The sequence below is a fragment of the Saccoglossus kowalevskii genome, chromosome 7, assembly GCF_978046115.1.
Source record: "Saccoglossus kowalevskii chromosome 7, keSacKowa6.1, whole genome shotgun sequence".
Lineage (NCBI taxonomy): Eukaryota > Metazoa > Hemichordata > Enteropneusta > Harrimaniidae > Saccoglossus > Saccoglossus kowalevskii.
In genome coordinates, this window is record NC_140647.1 from 34,155,612 (window position 1) to 34,172,146 (window position 16,535).

Below are 16,535 nucleotides of genomic sequence, written 5' to 3' on the forward strand. Positions count from 1 at the left end.
GTTTTGTTTTTGAACTGTGTGTGTTTCCAATACTAAACTCAAATCCAGCATGCCGGTGTCGTAAGTTAAATGTCCAGTATATATTTGCATTTAACGACATAATCTCTGCCATTTTACTGTAATCTACTTCAGCAAAGTTTCATATACACTAGGCTTTCCTTGTGTATTTTTATTACTAATCACTACTCCACTGTTCGCGATTACAACATGACATCAAAACTTTTATGTCCTTGTACAATAATACTGTCTGTTCTTTTAGTTTGCTTCCTGTGTTTTCGTCTTCACTCGTTTCTTCTATTGTTGTAATAATTGAGTCACTCATGGTGTCATTTCTTTTCAACAACCATTGTCACATTTCAATGTCTGAAATAAAACAGTAAATTTTTTTTTTTTCGCCAAATGCTTGTAATAGTGGGCAATCATGTTTTGGAAACAATTTCACATAATGTAGAATTTAAGCACCTTACCCTTCACAATATAGCAAGCATTTGTTGTGAATTTTGTGTAAATATACAATGTATTTTGTGTACGTTTTATATGTTGCATGAGACCCTTGGGATTGAACAGGAAGCAGCACGTTGACTATGGTGCTACGATCGTTTTTTCATCCCATGGGCAATGACCTTTTTAACACCAAAGTTTTGTCACTTTTTCGAAAACATTTGAGTAACCTTTCAAACTGAGCTCCAGATTTTGTTTCCTTCCAAAATTTAGTGCAAATATTTTCTAATTACCACTAAATTTCATTTTGGACAATATAGACAAGTTCAGATATTGCTTTTAGTTTTTGATCAATTTTGATCAACATTTCATGTGGAGAGAAGCAGAATACAAAATTGCAAAAAGTTGACAATGGCCCTCAAAAGATTGTGACCTGTAGGCATTGAGAAGTTATGTTTATGTACAAAATGATACTCATGTGTCAAATTTACAGCAGAAAAGGTTTAATTCAGTCATTGCCAAGTGTCCTAGGTGATTTGTAGTATTGATTAGTTCATCTGCTAGACCAGCCAATGTTGAACCATACATGTACATATTGTTTGAAGTATTACTTTAAAAAAATCAAAGCTATCACTTTTCATTCTTTAGATCCAGATCTAGATCCTCCATTTTTATTCTTCTGCAAAGGATTATGGGTAAAGTATGACATCATATTCACTGCTGTAAGAAATTGAGAAACGTTTTTTCAAAGTTTTGCATCAAGAATGAATTCCACTGACCCTGTATGTGCAGCTTCCAGCAATTGCCAGTAACGTGAACCCACAATTGGACCCTCCAGTTTATTTGCATTTTTTTAATTTCAGTTTTTTTCTAGTTTATGAAAATAACAAAATTAAAAATACATGAATGTTTTAATGTTTCTATATTTGTTTGATGTTTTGTTAGTTGTATTGTATATCAACTTTTTTGAGTCAATCCATCCAACATGGTTAAAAAGTTTGACTTAATATTTTTCATAACCCCTGGTACTTTATTACAAACATTTTATTGCTTTCCACCAATGAAAATTATTTCTGAGGATGCAATAAATTCATTATTATATTATATATAGATACAGTACATCTGATTTTATTGGAATGGTTAAAACAAAGAAATATCCCTATTACATGTAGTAAAATTAGTCAGGTAATGAACGTTTATTTTGGTGATTTTAGCAACCAAAGTTGCTCTGTATTTTTAGCACCTGATAAATTGTGAATAAATTCAAATTTTGTGTTAATGATAAACTCGTAATGACCCGGTCCCAATAAACTGAATGCACACATCAACCATCGCCATTTAATGTTGTTTTCAACCACCCTGAAAGCTGTGATCATATTTAAAAGGTTTCAGCAAAAGCACTGTGCATTTCTTGATAGTTTTAAGTAAAAGAGTTGGTATGTGTGTGAAAAAAACAAAACAAAAAAAAACAACAGAATTGCTCATTTATAAGTACTTAAAAAAGGACTGAGTATAACACTGAAGAGACTGAAGACATGTCTCTGTTATGATTGCCTTCATGCATACTGACCTTAGTTCAATCTTTAAATCTATTGTAGTGGCCGAGCTCTTTTTGTGACATGCATGACGACAATATGACAATAGGGGCCGAATACAAAGAAGTCGGTGTATTCTCTAAAGGCATGCAGTTGTATTGCCTATAGTTACAGCTGACCAAAACATACACAAACGACACAATATAGCAGAAAATAGAAAACACTGCTCAAAATTACCTAGTCTTATAATGGTACATTGTCTCAATTTTTCTAGACAAGTTGTTGCTCAGAAAAAATTAACTTTTCATGCCCCTTATGCCCTCGTATATCAACAGCATTATAAATCATGCTTTAATCTCACCCCCACTCCCCAAATATATACAATGATTCTACAATGATAAAAGCTTTATTGAAATTTAGTTTTTGTTCACAAAATGTTATGTCTATTCTACTTACCACATTTGGGAAATTAATTTTTTGAATTGATGAAAATAAAACGCTGGAGGAAAAGCAGCTATATTTTTATATTGCTTAGTATTATTACAAATATTGTCTGAACTGAAATAAAAATATAATAAAATATTTGTGGAAATAAACATATTTACAAATGCAGTATTTTTTATTATAAATTGAATACACATGTACAAGAATTAATTAAGTGTATCAATTTTCAAGTACCATTTTAGTACATTGATATTTTTTTTCAATAAAAAAATAGGATGCACATACCTGATAATTAATTTCCACATAGAGTAGTGTGAACTTTAAATATACATTTTGGTACATGTACATTTAAGTAATGTGTTAATCTCCATACTCTTCTTCTTTTTAGTTATTGTACACTATCACATGCACCTGAAAAGAAATCGATTATTTAAGTCCATTATCCAAAAATAAAAAATTTAAAATTGACTCAAATTTTGTCTGTTAGCTCCAAAATTAGGGTTCATTTCCAGAAATATTGAAGAAAACAAGAAAAATTGCTGAAATATTTGGATGAGAAAACCTAGTGATGAAAAGGTGAACACGTTTACTGCTGTTTTTTTCCCATTCATTTTGGCTTTCTACTTTCAGTAGTGTTAATAACAGAAAGTCACAGTGAAATTGCTGAAAATTTGTCTTTGCACATTGATTTCTTATTATAAAATGTTATATAGGGCTTAATCTTCACTTATTTCGCTGATAGCTAATGTGCTAAATTAAAACGTAGTGAAAATGCGAAGTTAACAAAAGAATCTATTGTTTTCTTTAGAAACAAGTGAATTTATCCCTGTAATGCAAAATACAACTACGATTAAACATGTACACAGCACTTTTAATTTAAATCATAAATTTTAAGATGTCAAAATACTAAATAGGATCACCCCAGCTTGTTACCAAATGAAATATCTAAGCAACTTTTAAAAGCTAATTTACATAACAATAGGTAATGGCTGTTGCATTGTTTTGCTATAGTACATTTATATAGTGTATTAAACTACCTGTCGTTACATGTATACTGATAAAACTGAGCTGACACGACAAGATCAAATAAGTAAGTGCACGTATAAAATCACATCTCAAAATCATTTCTTGAACTTTAAATGTCACATTGACAATAGGTCAATCGTCGTTTTATCCTTGGCCGAGTAACCAAGATATGTATGATCAGCTGATCGTGATAATTGCCGTTTTGTTTGTCGCTGACCGCCAAGTGATCCTGAAGTACAGTCCTTTATAACTGTATGTGTTGTCCTATCGTTAAATTTGGAATGTGTCCAAGAACAAAGTTCGGCTCGTATGTCATTATACCGAAGTGAAACCTCACAACAGGTAAAGATAAGACCGGACACAGTCCCTCTATGTGATAGAGGGACTGTGGACCGGATTACTATATTGTCTTTAAAGTTTGTGATAACAGTCTTGATAGTCCACTCAGTATCTCGCACAACTACACACAGTTTTGTTTTGGCAAAATGCCATGTTATTTTCTCCATTTCCTCTCAGTATGACAATACACCATGTAGGAGGCTATTGTTACAGGTAGTCACTTGTATCAGTCATACATATAGGCAAGACAAGAGACTGGATACAATTTCTAGTTTATACTATAATTAGACATGCTAATTGTAGCAACATCAAAGTAAGTTTATAATTATTAACCAGGAGTACTATTATACTATAATTTGTAAAATATTAATAATTATACTAATAATAACATAATCGGAACTTTTTTTATTATTATGTGAAGAATACTAGTGAAATTTGTTTTCAAAAATTATACTTCTGTATTGAGTGCTAGATTCTGTCACGTCAGCTGATGTTGAATCAGTGCTTACGACCCATTGAGCACCGATATTGTTTCTCCCCAAATTAACTTATTTTTATGTTTAAAATTGGGAAGTTGTCACCTGCGTATGTAGCAGACGGCCATAGCGTGTTGTTGTTTACAAATGTCTACCCATGAGCCTTTGTCTTAGTGTGTATTGTTATCTTTGCTTGGGACTTGATTTCTGCATGTGTGAAGATGACGACCCCTCCTCTTTCAATGTTTTATGGCGGTGGTGGTGGGGTGGATATATTTATTTATTTATTAAGCTTAAAGATTAGGTTCTATTCAAGTACAATTTGTAACTGTTTATCAAATGTTACTGTGTGAGGAGAACTGAGTTGTGGTTATTCATTCCTACTCTGCTTGTTGTTTTGCCTTAGTAGACCCCTTCCCTCCCACAGTATTGTCAGACTCTACAAATATGATTACTGTAATATCTATCCCTAATAGAAGTTGCATCCATTCTATTTGAATAATTGAGAACCAAAAATTCATCATTTCTCATATGTGTAGATGCTCTGATAGAAACCGCATCCCCTCTGTTGCATTGTATCATTTTAATAGAAGCCATGGTTTCTAATATTCTAATAAGATTTTACAGTATCTTTTACTTGTTACAGTTCTCTACCGTCTCTGGTAAACATTTTGGCCATTGGCCATCACTGGTCAGGTTTCTTGTTTGTTTTTGCTCACATGCAGGACATTGTTCCAGTACCTGTTACCATTGTTTGTTCACAGCAAATGTGACATTGGCCGTATAGTGATGTTTTCCCGTTAGATGCCAATAATGTACAATGGCACTATGGGGAGTCTGTCCTTAACTGAAGGTTGTCAAGGTGTATTTCTTTTGTGTTTTTCAATAATAAACTTGACCTTATCTATTGTTTGTGAACTGTACGTGACAAATTAGGCACCTAATGTTATATTAATAGTAGTTACGAAGGGAGTGTTCACTTTGATAATATGCAATACACATGTACGTACAGGCAGCTTCTTGGGATGATTTTGAGGTCTGCGTTAACGTTCCATGTTTGTAGGACATATGCAGTATATTTCATGTGAGTTATGACCACCAGGTGATCAGGTAGGTAATGTCCATGATGTTCATTGTTTGAACTTTATTTGTAGATGGTCATGGTCACTTTGAGTTGTATGGGTAGCTATGTTACAGCTATGGTCACTACATTGTATGGGGGTCAGTCTGTGGGTGTATGGTCACTGAATTTTATATACATATGCAGCTATGGTCACTGTTTTGTGGACTAAGAAATGGTCACACTGTAGATGTATGTTCACTCTGTGGGTGTATGGTCACTCTCGGTGTATGGTCACTTTGTAGATGTATGTTCACTGGGTGTATATGGTCACTTTGTGGGTGTATGTTCACTTTGTGGGTGTATGGTCACTCTGTGTTTTGTGCAACAGCTATAGTGACTCTTTTGTGGCTTGCTATACATATATTGATGTTGAGTGCCGTGTGGGAATGGGTTAGCTTGATCTGATAGTATGGATTGTGCACTGGAAAACACAGCATTACAAATTCAAACACAAAACCTGGTCTAATTGAATGATTTAAATCATGTACATCTAAGAACTATTCTGTATGGTTGTTAGGTATGGTACTAAAATCAAAAACGCTGCTATTCCAACAAGAACTGCTGGTACTACCCGGGGGAACCTATTTTGCAAATGCAAGATATAATAATAAAAAAAAAGCATTTGAACAAAATATATGTTTTTGGAATTTATTAAACATAAAACGTTATGTACTGGTGATATTGGAGTTTCACAAAAAAATATCACAAGGGATTATTGGTAATTTCATTAATCAATTTTTCTTTGAGAAATTGAATTCTTAATTTTGGACACATGAATATACAATCTTGTTCAACATGCAGTAAAGAATTATTTCCAGTCGCAAAAACCACTATAAAATTGATATATTATAATAATACCTAGCATACAATTGATTGAAGCACTTCTAATTGCTCAATATGCCTACAGGTAAAAGTAAAAGCAAGAATGATATAACAGTAATTTATAACTTCCAGCACTACACCAATACAAGTTTCTGCCTGGTATCCGATGTAAATGATATTGCCTATACCTTTGCTTTCACAAAATTAATCTGAACAGAATACTTGATATATGTAGATGAAGACAGTGATTGAAATGATGAGAAATTAATTTCTAGCAAGGCCATAACCACACAATGTACTTCCGTTGTTTACAAACTATACCATGTGCTTTTACCACATGAATTGTTGCATGCCTAGGGTGTCAGCAAGGTCAGTGTGAGTGCAATTCTAACTAAGCTAGGGGATCTCTATGAATGAGTTCTAATCTCCTACCACTGCACAATAGCATACATTTGGGTTTTATTATTATACTGGCAGAGTGGGCATCTGTATTTGGATACTGATGGTTTATTTGTTTTTGTGTGTGGATGTCCCAGGTTTGGGGTTTGTAGCTCCTTATGTAGACTATTTTGTAGTCTCGCTGGCGTTACTCTTTAAGCGTTTTTAAAGTTATGGGGTTGAATTGCATTTCTCAAAGTAAGTACAATAGCTTTATATTTAGAATATTGTTCCTGAATTTAAATTCTGATAAATATATACATTTTATTTTAGCTAGGCTAAAAGAAGAAACTTTGCAGTTGTTTTCTACTCTTAAATTATAATTTGTTTTCCCCAAAATAATGTTGATGTATGATAGGCAGTTACAAAATTTATAAAAAAAAATTATATTATTTATTTTTTTGCACTATGAATTCAACTTGATGAAAATTTCCCATCTGTACATTAGATGTTGAGTTTTTTTAATGAAATTACATACATGATAAAGACACTTAAAAAATGAATAAGGGCATCCTTTGGAACATTCATAATATATTTTTTTATATTTTTTTTTTTCATTTCATTTCATTCATTTCATTCACATCAGAATATCAGAATTGAAAAAATATTTTCGTAGTTTGAATATTTGCATTAATTTATTTCATCATGTTATGCTTTTTATTATTATTTTAAATTGTATATATTCACGTAAGGATTATGTTACGTAATTTTAGACAAAACCATGTTAAGTGTGATAATGTTCAATTTCCCCAAATTTTGCACCAAATTTGTATTGGGAAATTAATATTGAGGAAGATAAAAACACTGAAATATTATAAACAATCTAACTCTTCTTTATGTTAAATTATATGAAAATTGTCCATCCACCTTAATAATGTTCAAAAAAGACAATTTCCTGTGTAACTTCCCTCACCCAAAACATTTTTTTAAAAATTACTTTTGTTATACAGCAACATTTTCTCAAAATGTCAACTACATAAAACCAACTCGAAGTAAAATTATTAGAAAAAAATTGTGCAAAATTACAACTTTTTATCACATTCTATTGTTTGGTACAATTTAAAAAAAAAATATTTTTTTTTCCTGAAATAAACATTCAGTCCTATAATTTAAGGTATCACCATTTTTGTTTAATTTTAATTATTGTACAATTTAGATGGTGGTTTGGAAACTGTAGAATAATCTTTGCATATTTAATTTCCTTTGTTCCCTGTTATTAAATTAGTCTCATATTTAAATTTACCCTCTAAGGTACGCTGTTTACAGAAAAGCACGTGGTCTATAGCTGTTGAAATTTCTGATATCAACTTCCGGGTCAGACAGATGTTTTCATATATTAAAAATAGGAAAGTGTGACAGTATCTTTATTAAAATGGGGGTGAAAAAAAAACACAGAGATGATGCAAAAATTGTTGCTGCTTTCACTGTCATTAAATATGAGTACAATCATTGAACTGTGGTGTAATTTTGATATTATTCAATTTTTAACTCATACCGTTAGAAGCTGCATCCCCTATTTCGGAATGGATGCTCCCAACACATCCTGCTACATTAATCTTGCATAAATTATTCAAATTATATGCAAATTAGAATTGTTGCAAAGTCATGCACATCCATACAGGTGCTTTTTTTCAGTCCCTGCACATAGACTAAAACACTTTAAATTATTAACGTGGATTTCCTGGCATTTTCCTTCAAATATTATTAGTCCCTGGTATCACAAAAAAAATCACAATGAACAATAACAAAAAGAAGCTCTCTTCCATCTGCTGTTTTCACAATTTATTTATTTCAATAGAGTTAAAATGATTATTGAACCATAATCAAGTGTTCTTTATTGGCATTTATGAAAGTATTTAAATGTTATTTTTTGACGTCCCAGTGTGGTAGCTTTGTTTTCTTTTTGTAAATTATTATTGTATGAAGAAATCTTTATGTTAAGGTATGGGTACCGGTACTTCTATGTGAAACCTTCTTTTTGAGTTCAGATATTTTTGAAATATGTTTTAGTAAATGTACAATTTCTTTTCGTTACTTTTATTTTTTTCATGATAATATAAATCAACATTTTTTTTTTAATTATTTTTTTTTCTTCTTGTGTAGTATCTGTACACACAAAGCGCATTTATACATAATTAAATTTCTTCTTTTGTTTCCATGCTTTACTGTTAATCTCTGGGTATTCAGGATTTCCTGCTGTGACCATTTTGTTATTAAAATTTACCAAAAATTAAAATTCTGAGAAGAGTCAGCTGATACAAAAAATCAAGCTGAACGTCAACAATACTGGTGTCTTATATAACTATGTACTGTATAGATTACTTTATTTTTTCTAAATTTATTTCTCTTTTTTCATGGAGAAATAAATGATTGAAAAAATTAAAAACAGATTTCAATATAAAACGTTTTTACAGCAAGAATTATTTCACATATTTCAAAATACACTTTTATTTTCAACACAAAATTATGCTGCTGCAAACCAGAGAATTTTTTTTTGTAGCAGTTTGTTAATTTGTTTTGACGTATTAATCTCTTCCTGTACTGTTATTCACATTTACAGTATAAAAAACATGTGCAATCAAGTAGCTATGTGGTATCATTGTACTCTTTGTTAATTGAACTATTGTTTTGATGCAAAGCTTTTTTTGTATTTTACTGATTAAGTTACCTTGCTAGCCCTCCATGGTGCTGATGCCTAATTAATGACATACACTATTGTTTTGCAGGTTGTTAATGCTGAAAATTGTCATATAACTCCTTGTTGAAAACATTAATGCTTTCTTCCATTGTCTCAATGAAACCTACGCAAACACCATCTGTATTAGTAGGATTTTGTAAGCAAACATTTGCATGTGTTAACAAGATCATTAAAAATACAACTTATTTAGACCCTAGACCCATAGACATGTGTCTTTTACGTAAGTGCATACACTACTAATAGAGCAAGTACAATTATCACCTGAAAACACCTGCCTTGCAAGAATATCATACATTATTTAAAGTTCATAGTCACATATGTTTTTTTTTTTTGAGAACATTATTATACATGAACTTAACTAAAATAAATTTGTTGTTCCTATGGGACAGTCTTGCAGTGTTGCAGAAACTCAAAAAATATGAGTGAGAACATTGGAGAAAACTTACTGTGTAAACATTTTAATGAAATATATTTCAACAATCAACAATGTAGTAAATACTTTCATGCTTTTAAAATTCTATTTAGGGGGGTAGGTCTAAAGCTAAATGAAGAAATTATGTTTTCTCAGTTTCTGTAACAATTTGAGACCACCTTGAACAAGTATTTTTTTTTTTAATAATAAAATGTTTTTTTTTTTTTTTTTATTACATTTAATAAATTATTACAAAGTAATTATTCCTCATTTTTTGATTTTCTGTAAAATATAACTTAAAAACTGAAATGGTATCTTAATTGTTTCAATTGCGATGACAATTTATATCTCAGCATCAAAGAAAGGTAATTTGGTAATTAAAAATTGAAATACAACATGACTTGACTCAAGCACAATTCCCAAATACAAGTATCTGTATGTGTAGTCTTATACACAGACATTGAAGTGCTTATAGTGCTTACACTGATGAATATCTAATGATAACCGCACCAAAGCAAATGAGAAAAACAAACTAAGAACATATCGGCTAATCAAATCAGATTTAAAACTTGAGCCATATTTAGTCAAGCTAAAAAACTTTGGACTGCGTAGTGTGCTTACCAAATTTCGTCTTAGTGACCATAGTCTCAAAATTGAAATGGGTCGTCATAAAAAAATCCCACTAAACAACAGGGTTTGTGACATGTGTAACAAAGGTCTAATTGAGGATGAAATGCATTTTCTGCTGGAATGCAATAAATATAATGAGTTGCGTGCCAAACTGTTCAATAAAGCTAAGGATATGATCCCAGCATTTGAAAATAAACCTGCAGAGAAAAAATTCATGGAATTGTTACAGAATGAAAACATTATTATACCAGTAGCACAGTTCATAAGTAAAAGCTTTGAAGTCAGGAAGCAGGGTCTTACTTGACATCTTAATGCCTGCTGTCAATTTTGTAATTTTATATTAGATTGTATTTTAGAGATTTTGTATTATTTAGTAATTTAGTGATTGTATTTGTTATTTGTTATTTAGTATATTGTGTTTTTGTTTTTTGTTTTTTTATATATATATATTTCTCCTTGTACTTTGTGACCATTTTCTTTCCCTCCGGGGATTGTGTAAGAGTCAATAAGTAAATAAATAAAAATAAATAAATAAATAAATAAATAAAAAATATCCTGATACTGAAGGTTGTAAATTGTACAATACGACTTCATGAGTGCCTGCTTACCATTTCCCAATTACCGAAAACGACAATGTCTGATGCCTTCCTTGTCTGGACCACCAACCTACCCTTTTCCCAATTAGTTTCTTTCTCACTGATTGTTGAAAAATGGGGAAATAATTGTAGAACTGTGCTATTATTCCATCACAACCTTGACTTCCGGGTTCATAAAGTGGAGCTATTCACCTGAAATGATTGTACAATGGATGTTATTTGCATAATGTACGTCTGAGTACAATGTTGCCAGTTACATTGGTTATTGCGTTCTATTGTGCTTTTCTTTTGTTCTTATTGTTTCTCAACAACTATTGTACTTTTTTGATTTCATATATCTGTGCCATGTTGCTTGTCAGCCATGGTTGTAGAACATTTTTCTATCTTATTAATGTATGCTTGTGAATGCTATGGTTCAAATTTGTTTTATTCATATGCCCATATGTCTTAAAGTCCATGTATTGTCAATTTCACCTTGCCTATATCATAACCATTTCAGTAGATTGGAAAAAAATTGTCAATTTGTTCACTACATAGTTTCTTCTATCAGGATTAAATCACAGTGAATGTGTGGAATGTATTCATCTTGAACAAATTATGTTAATTTTGTAGTTTTTCATTACTTTTTTGTTCTTGAACAACTTATTAACTTATTTCATTTGTTCTATTTTTTTCAGATATTTTTAATGGGTTGTGTAATATATAGCAGGGAATGGTGAAAATGGACATCAACCTGACACACAAAAACTGTTTTTATTTACATTATTTACATAGAAGGTGAAAACAAACCAAAATATGCCCAACATGGCAGATGAATTACTACGAGTTCAAACAGGTGAGAATTTTTGCCCATTTTAGTTAAAGGAGCAGTCACTGCACTGAAGCATTGCAATATTTTTTTTTTCAAATTGTTTTTTCCATGATGAAACAATTCCTACATTTACTACATGTACGAGTATGCATTGAACAACAAAATACTAAAATACAAGTGTGCTTTAAAATTTTTGTTTTTTGTAAACAAACAAACAAATAAACAAACAATGTGTTGTTGTATACTAGTACATTGCATGGATACCATATTGAACCCTCATTAAAAATGCTTGTAAATTGACCGATTGTGTGTCATTCCAGAGTCATTTCATAACTCATGAAATCGTTTAAGATAGTTTTGCCATGTTTTTACAAAAGTATTGTATTCATTTTAATGCAAGAACAATCAAGTATCATATTTTAGATTCTGTATCTTTTGACTGTATGGGTGGATTGGTTTGGAATTCAATAAAATATCAATCAGTGTGTTGTCATACCCAGGGATATTTTTTTTGTCAATTTACAGAAGGCCGCCCCACATCTGGTTCTGGTCATAGTAGAGGGTCAAGTGCTAGTTCCAATGGCTCACACAAAAACAAGGAATTACTGAAATCATACCATGACTTAGCTGCTCATTTATTCCATGACGGGAAAACACCGGATACGGACACGCAGTTCCTAATGGCTGCTAGGGATGGAAATTATGAAAAAGTTTCAGAATTTCTACATCGAATGAGCCAAGAGGTGAGAGGTATATTTTATGCATCAACATCATTGTTGATATGCAAGGCATATTAAAGCACTTTAATTGTGAGACAAATACTTGGGAATTATTGAAACCACACGATTTTCTTTTAGGAACTATTGACAGTACAGTACATTGTAAGTCACATTGAATTTTACTGGGGAACTAGGGAGTCACAGTGAATTTCATTGGGGTTCTAGTGTGTCACAGTGACTTTCACTAGAATCACAAAGAGTCACAGTGATTAAATCACAGTATGCCCTCTAATTCATCAACCCTTTCTAAAAAAAAGTCCAGTCATATATAATGCATGTAAATATGTTTTGAGATGTAGTATGTTCAACTGGTAGCTCTCCTCTTACCAAAACACACAATAAAAACAAACGAATCCATTTCTTTTTGATTTATGACATATCTTCAACCATTGTCTTTATTTCTCAGTATATAAACATAGATGGTAAAGATGAAAGAACAGGTAACACTCCAATAATATGGGCAGCCAAGCGAGGACATACAAAAGTAAGTACTTTTAAAAGTTAAATCTGTTGTTCTAAATATAATCAGATGGTGTCCTGGTTGTGTCTGAAAACAAAACCACAAATGTACAGTAATAGCCAAAGTTCTAAACATCGCAATAATTTGACATTTAGGGAAATTTGAAAACTTTAATCTTGTACAAAGTAAGAGCGTCGTCATACACGAATTGAACTCTGAATCACCTCGCAGTCATGCATGCGTGAATTCCACTCATTTACATTTTGTCGTTGTAGTCTTTGATCTCTGACACTGTGCAGATCCAGTTTCTCATTTTTTACGAAGGGGTACAAACAGTAGAATGCACAGCAACTGTCTCAACAGGCTTTGTCTTCTGGTATAAACCTCCCACACCCCTGTCTCTCTTATACTGCTGATGTAGCAGCCTATGGCTACAGATTCTCCTTATTAACATATGGTGATTGGCAGCGTGAACCATTGAAAACCAAATGACAATAGAATCCTTGTTCATTTGTCATTACAGGTGCCCCGTGTATACCCTCATTTTGTCCTTGTTCATTTTTAGATTCATTCTTTTCTTCTAATGCATTTCTTTTTAAATGACAATGACATACATTTTGGTGTGTCAAGGTTGCTAAGTTTTGTTCACTATGCATGAACTGACCTACTATCAAAGCCTCTAGCACTTATACTATAATTGCTCTGCCCCCTTTAAAAAATACAAATTGCTGACAACTTTTGAGGTTAGCGCAGCCTTGACTCACTTACTTATAATCAATGATTGAGAGAATTTACTAACTTCTTGATTTAACAATGAAATTAACTGTAAAGTTCCATTTTCACCTGTACTTTACACAGTAAAACATTCTTCCCCATCCATACACACATCCTATTCGTACAGTAGTATATGCAACTGGGTTCATACCTTGCTTATCTTTTACAGTCATTATATAAATTCATAAATCAAGATTTTGTATTGTATTATTGGTTGAAATATTGACACAAAACCACTGACCTATTAAACAACAAAATTTGCATCAACTCAATAGTGTCATAACAGTTGTGCCTGTGTCAAGTATAGCTGCTTAAAATAATACTAATTTATAAGGATAACTAAACAATTGATAAAACCACTATCATATTTATAGGTGGATTATGAAATATGGAGCCTTATCATTTATACTTTAATTTAGTTACCAGTTGCAATTTAGTTTAGTATTAGTATTGTTGTTTTAGTTTAGTTTTGTTAAGTTATAGTTTAAATTAGTCAGTTCAGTTGAATTTAACTTTAGTAATAGTTTTTGGTTTGGTTGCTTTTCAACATACTGTTTTTATAGCAATAGATGGAAAGTCACACTTTTACACATTTTATATTGCTTTGTACTCTTTTAATCATACCTTATTTGTTCCATTCACATGCACTACACAATAATATGACCCAAATTAATGCCCGAAATGAACAAGTGATTGCTAGCTGCGAAAATTTAACGCTTCACTGATAGTCTATTGTAAAGCAGGTTTGGGGATTAGAGTAATTGTCTGAAAGTCAAGGCTGCTTTGAATCTTTGAGTACCGGTACTTATATGTAGAAGGAGTTGCTCAAAACCATACAGGCCTTCAGTATATGTGTTAAATGGTCAAATAATTCTTGGTTGCTAAGATATTTCCAAGGTTAGCATGTGACATGCAGTTGGAAAGCACCACTTTACCGGTACTGAGGTTGATTTTTCACTTTTACTTATTACATGTACTTATTTTATTTTTCATTTACCAAAAACAAAATGTTGACATTAAATTTTGTACATTTTGTTTGTTTCAGATTGTTCAGATATTATTAAAGTATGGTGCTGATATCACTTTACGTAACTATGACAACGAGTGTGCTTTGGAGGTAGCGTCAAACAGTATTAGACATATTTTATTAGATTCTGTTGAGAGAACGGGTTGTACCCCTCGACATTTATTACAAGCTGCATGGCAAGGGAATGTCAAAGTTCTCAGGAGACTTTTGGTGAGTAGTTATTACTGAACACTAGGGGGCGCTGTTGGAACAATGTGACAACATTAGTATTATTTTTATCATAATAACTCTTCACTATTGTCTGATATATAAATTTCTTAATACCACTGTTGTTATTAAATTTTTAATTCAAATTACTTATTGTTAATTTTTTACTGTTCAATGAAAATATATGAAAAGTACTGTAAATGCATTAATTAATCACTGGGCTGTAATTTTGCTATTTTCGCTGACAGGTAAAATCCGCTAAATTAAATCTGTGTGAACATGTAAATTAACAATAAAACTCATTGTTTTCTTGACAAATTCGTGAAATTAAAACTCAGTGATTATGTTCAAAACATCAAAATAGTAAAATTAAATGTCAGTGAAAATAAATAGTTCTACAGTATGTACGGTAGGGTATAGTTACTGCATTTATATATGGTGACAGGTATCTAAATTTGTCACCCAGTTTTCATGGATCCACACAAATCAACAAAATAATTATATATTTTTTCTTGATTTCAGAGTGAAAGCAAGATGTTAGACATAAATTGTCGTAATGCTGATGGTTACACACCTCTGCTTCTTGTCACAAGGGATATTGACCTGTTTGAGAAAAGTAAGCTATTCTTCAATACTTTGGTCTTTCTTTAATTCAATAGTTTGTGCCACAGTCCACATTATATACTATGGTTTGTTGCTAAACAACACTTTTACACAGAATCCTGTGAAAAAAAATGGTGTTGTAACAGCTATTTCTTTTAATTTGAATGCTAAGGCTAATGTTATTTGAATGTTTTTTTGTGGTTTTTTTCGCTAGTTGGTACGATCGTTAAAGGCTACAACCCTGCAGAAGTAGTATCTATTTTAGTAAGAACCAGAGCGTACGTATAAATATTTTGTTGTATTTCAGTTTAGATTATTGGAACAGTGTACTATTGGTCGTTTTGTTATTGAGGTCATGCATTGTCCCGCAACCATCCATTTATTCGTGACTTCTTGTCAAATACTGTGGAATACTTTATTTTTGCTGGAATTAATTTTCGCTGAAAAGGCTTTTTGGGCGTTTTGTATGTAATTTATTTTCACTGATTTTTGATGAGTTGAATATGAAATATATGAAAAAAAAGTATATTTGCTGGATTTTATTTTCACTGAATCATCCCTTCAGCGAAAATAGCGAAAATAAATTCCAAGCGAAAATAAAGTATTCTACAGTAACTCTTTAACTATTTCAGTCACTTTTTAATGTCTATCGAGGAGTGTAAATGGGAATTTGCTCATGAGAAGGTGATGTACCCCATCATTATGCAAATGACCTAACAGAAACTATAGTGATCTTTTCACCACCAGTGCCTTCTTTTCATCACATAGTCTCCTTTATAGTCTGCACTTTCCTTCAGAAGTCTGGAACAAAAAAAAAAAAAATTTTTTTGGATAAAAACTGAAAATTGACTTGAATTTTGTATGTTTGCTACAAAATCAGGGTTCAGTTTTCAA

At 31.7% G+C, this 16,535-nt stretch overlaps 1 protein-coding gene across 1 annotated transcript in view; it reads left to right on the forward strand.

Annotated features, from left to right (window-relative positions):
• Positions 1 to 16,535, forward strand: part of LOC100374274 (uncharacterized) — a 46,435-nt gene that overhangs the window by 12,083 nt on the left and 17,817 nt on the right. The window contains exons 2-7 of the mRNA XM_006817117.3: positions 11,658 to 11,815; positions 12,317 to 12,534; positions 12,977 to 13,054; positions 14,850 to 15,041; positions 15,561 to 15,654; positions 15,856 to 15,919. Of these exons, the coding sequence (XP_006817180.2) occupies positions 11,776 to 11,815; positions 12,317 to 12,534; positions 12,977 to 13,054; positions 14,850 to 15,041; positions 15,561 to 15,654; positions 15,856 to 15,919 (686 nt within the window). The 5' untranslated portion in view covers positions 11,658 to 11,775. The remainder of the gene's footprint in view (positions 1 to 11,657; positions 11,816 to 12,316; positions 12,535 to 12,976; positions 13,055 to 14,849; positions 15,042 to 15,560; positions 15,655 to 15,855; positions 15,920 to 16,535) is intronic.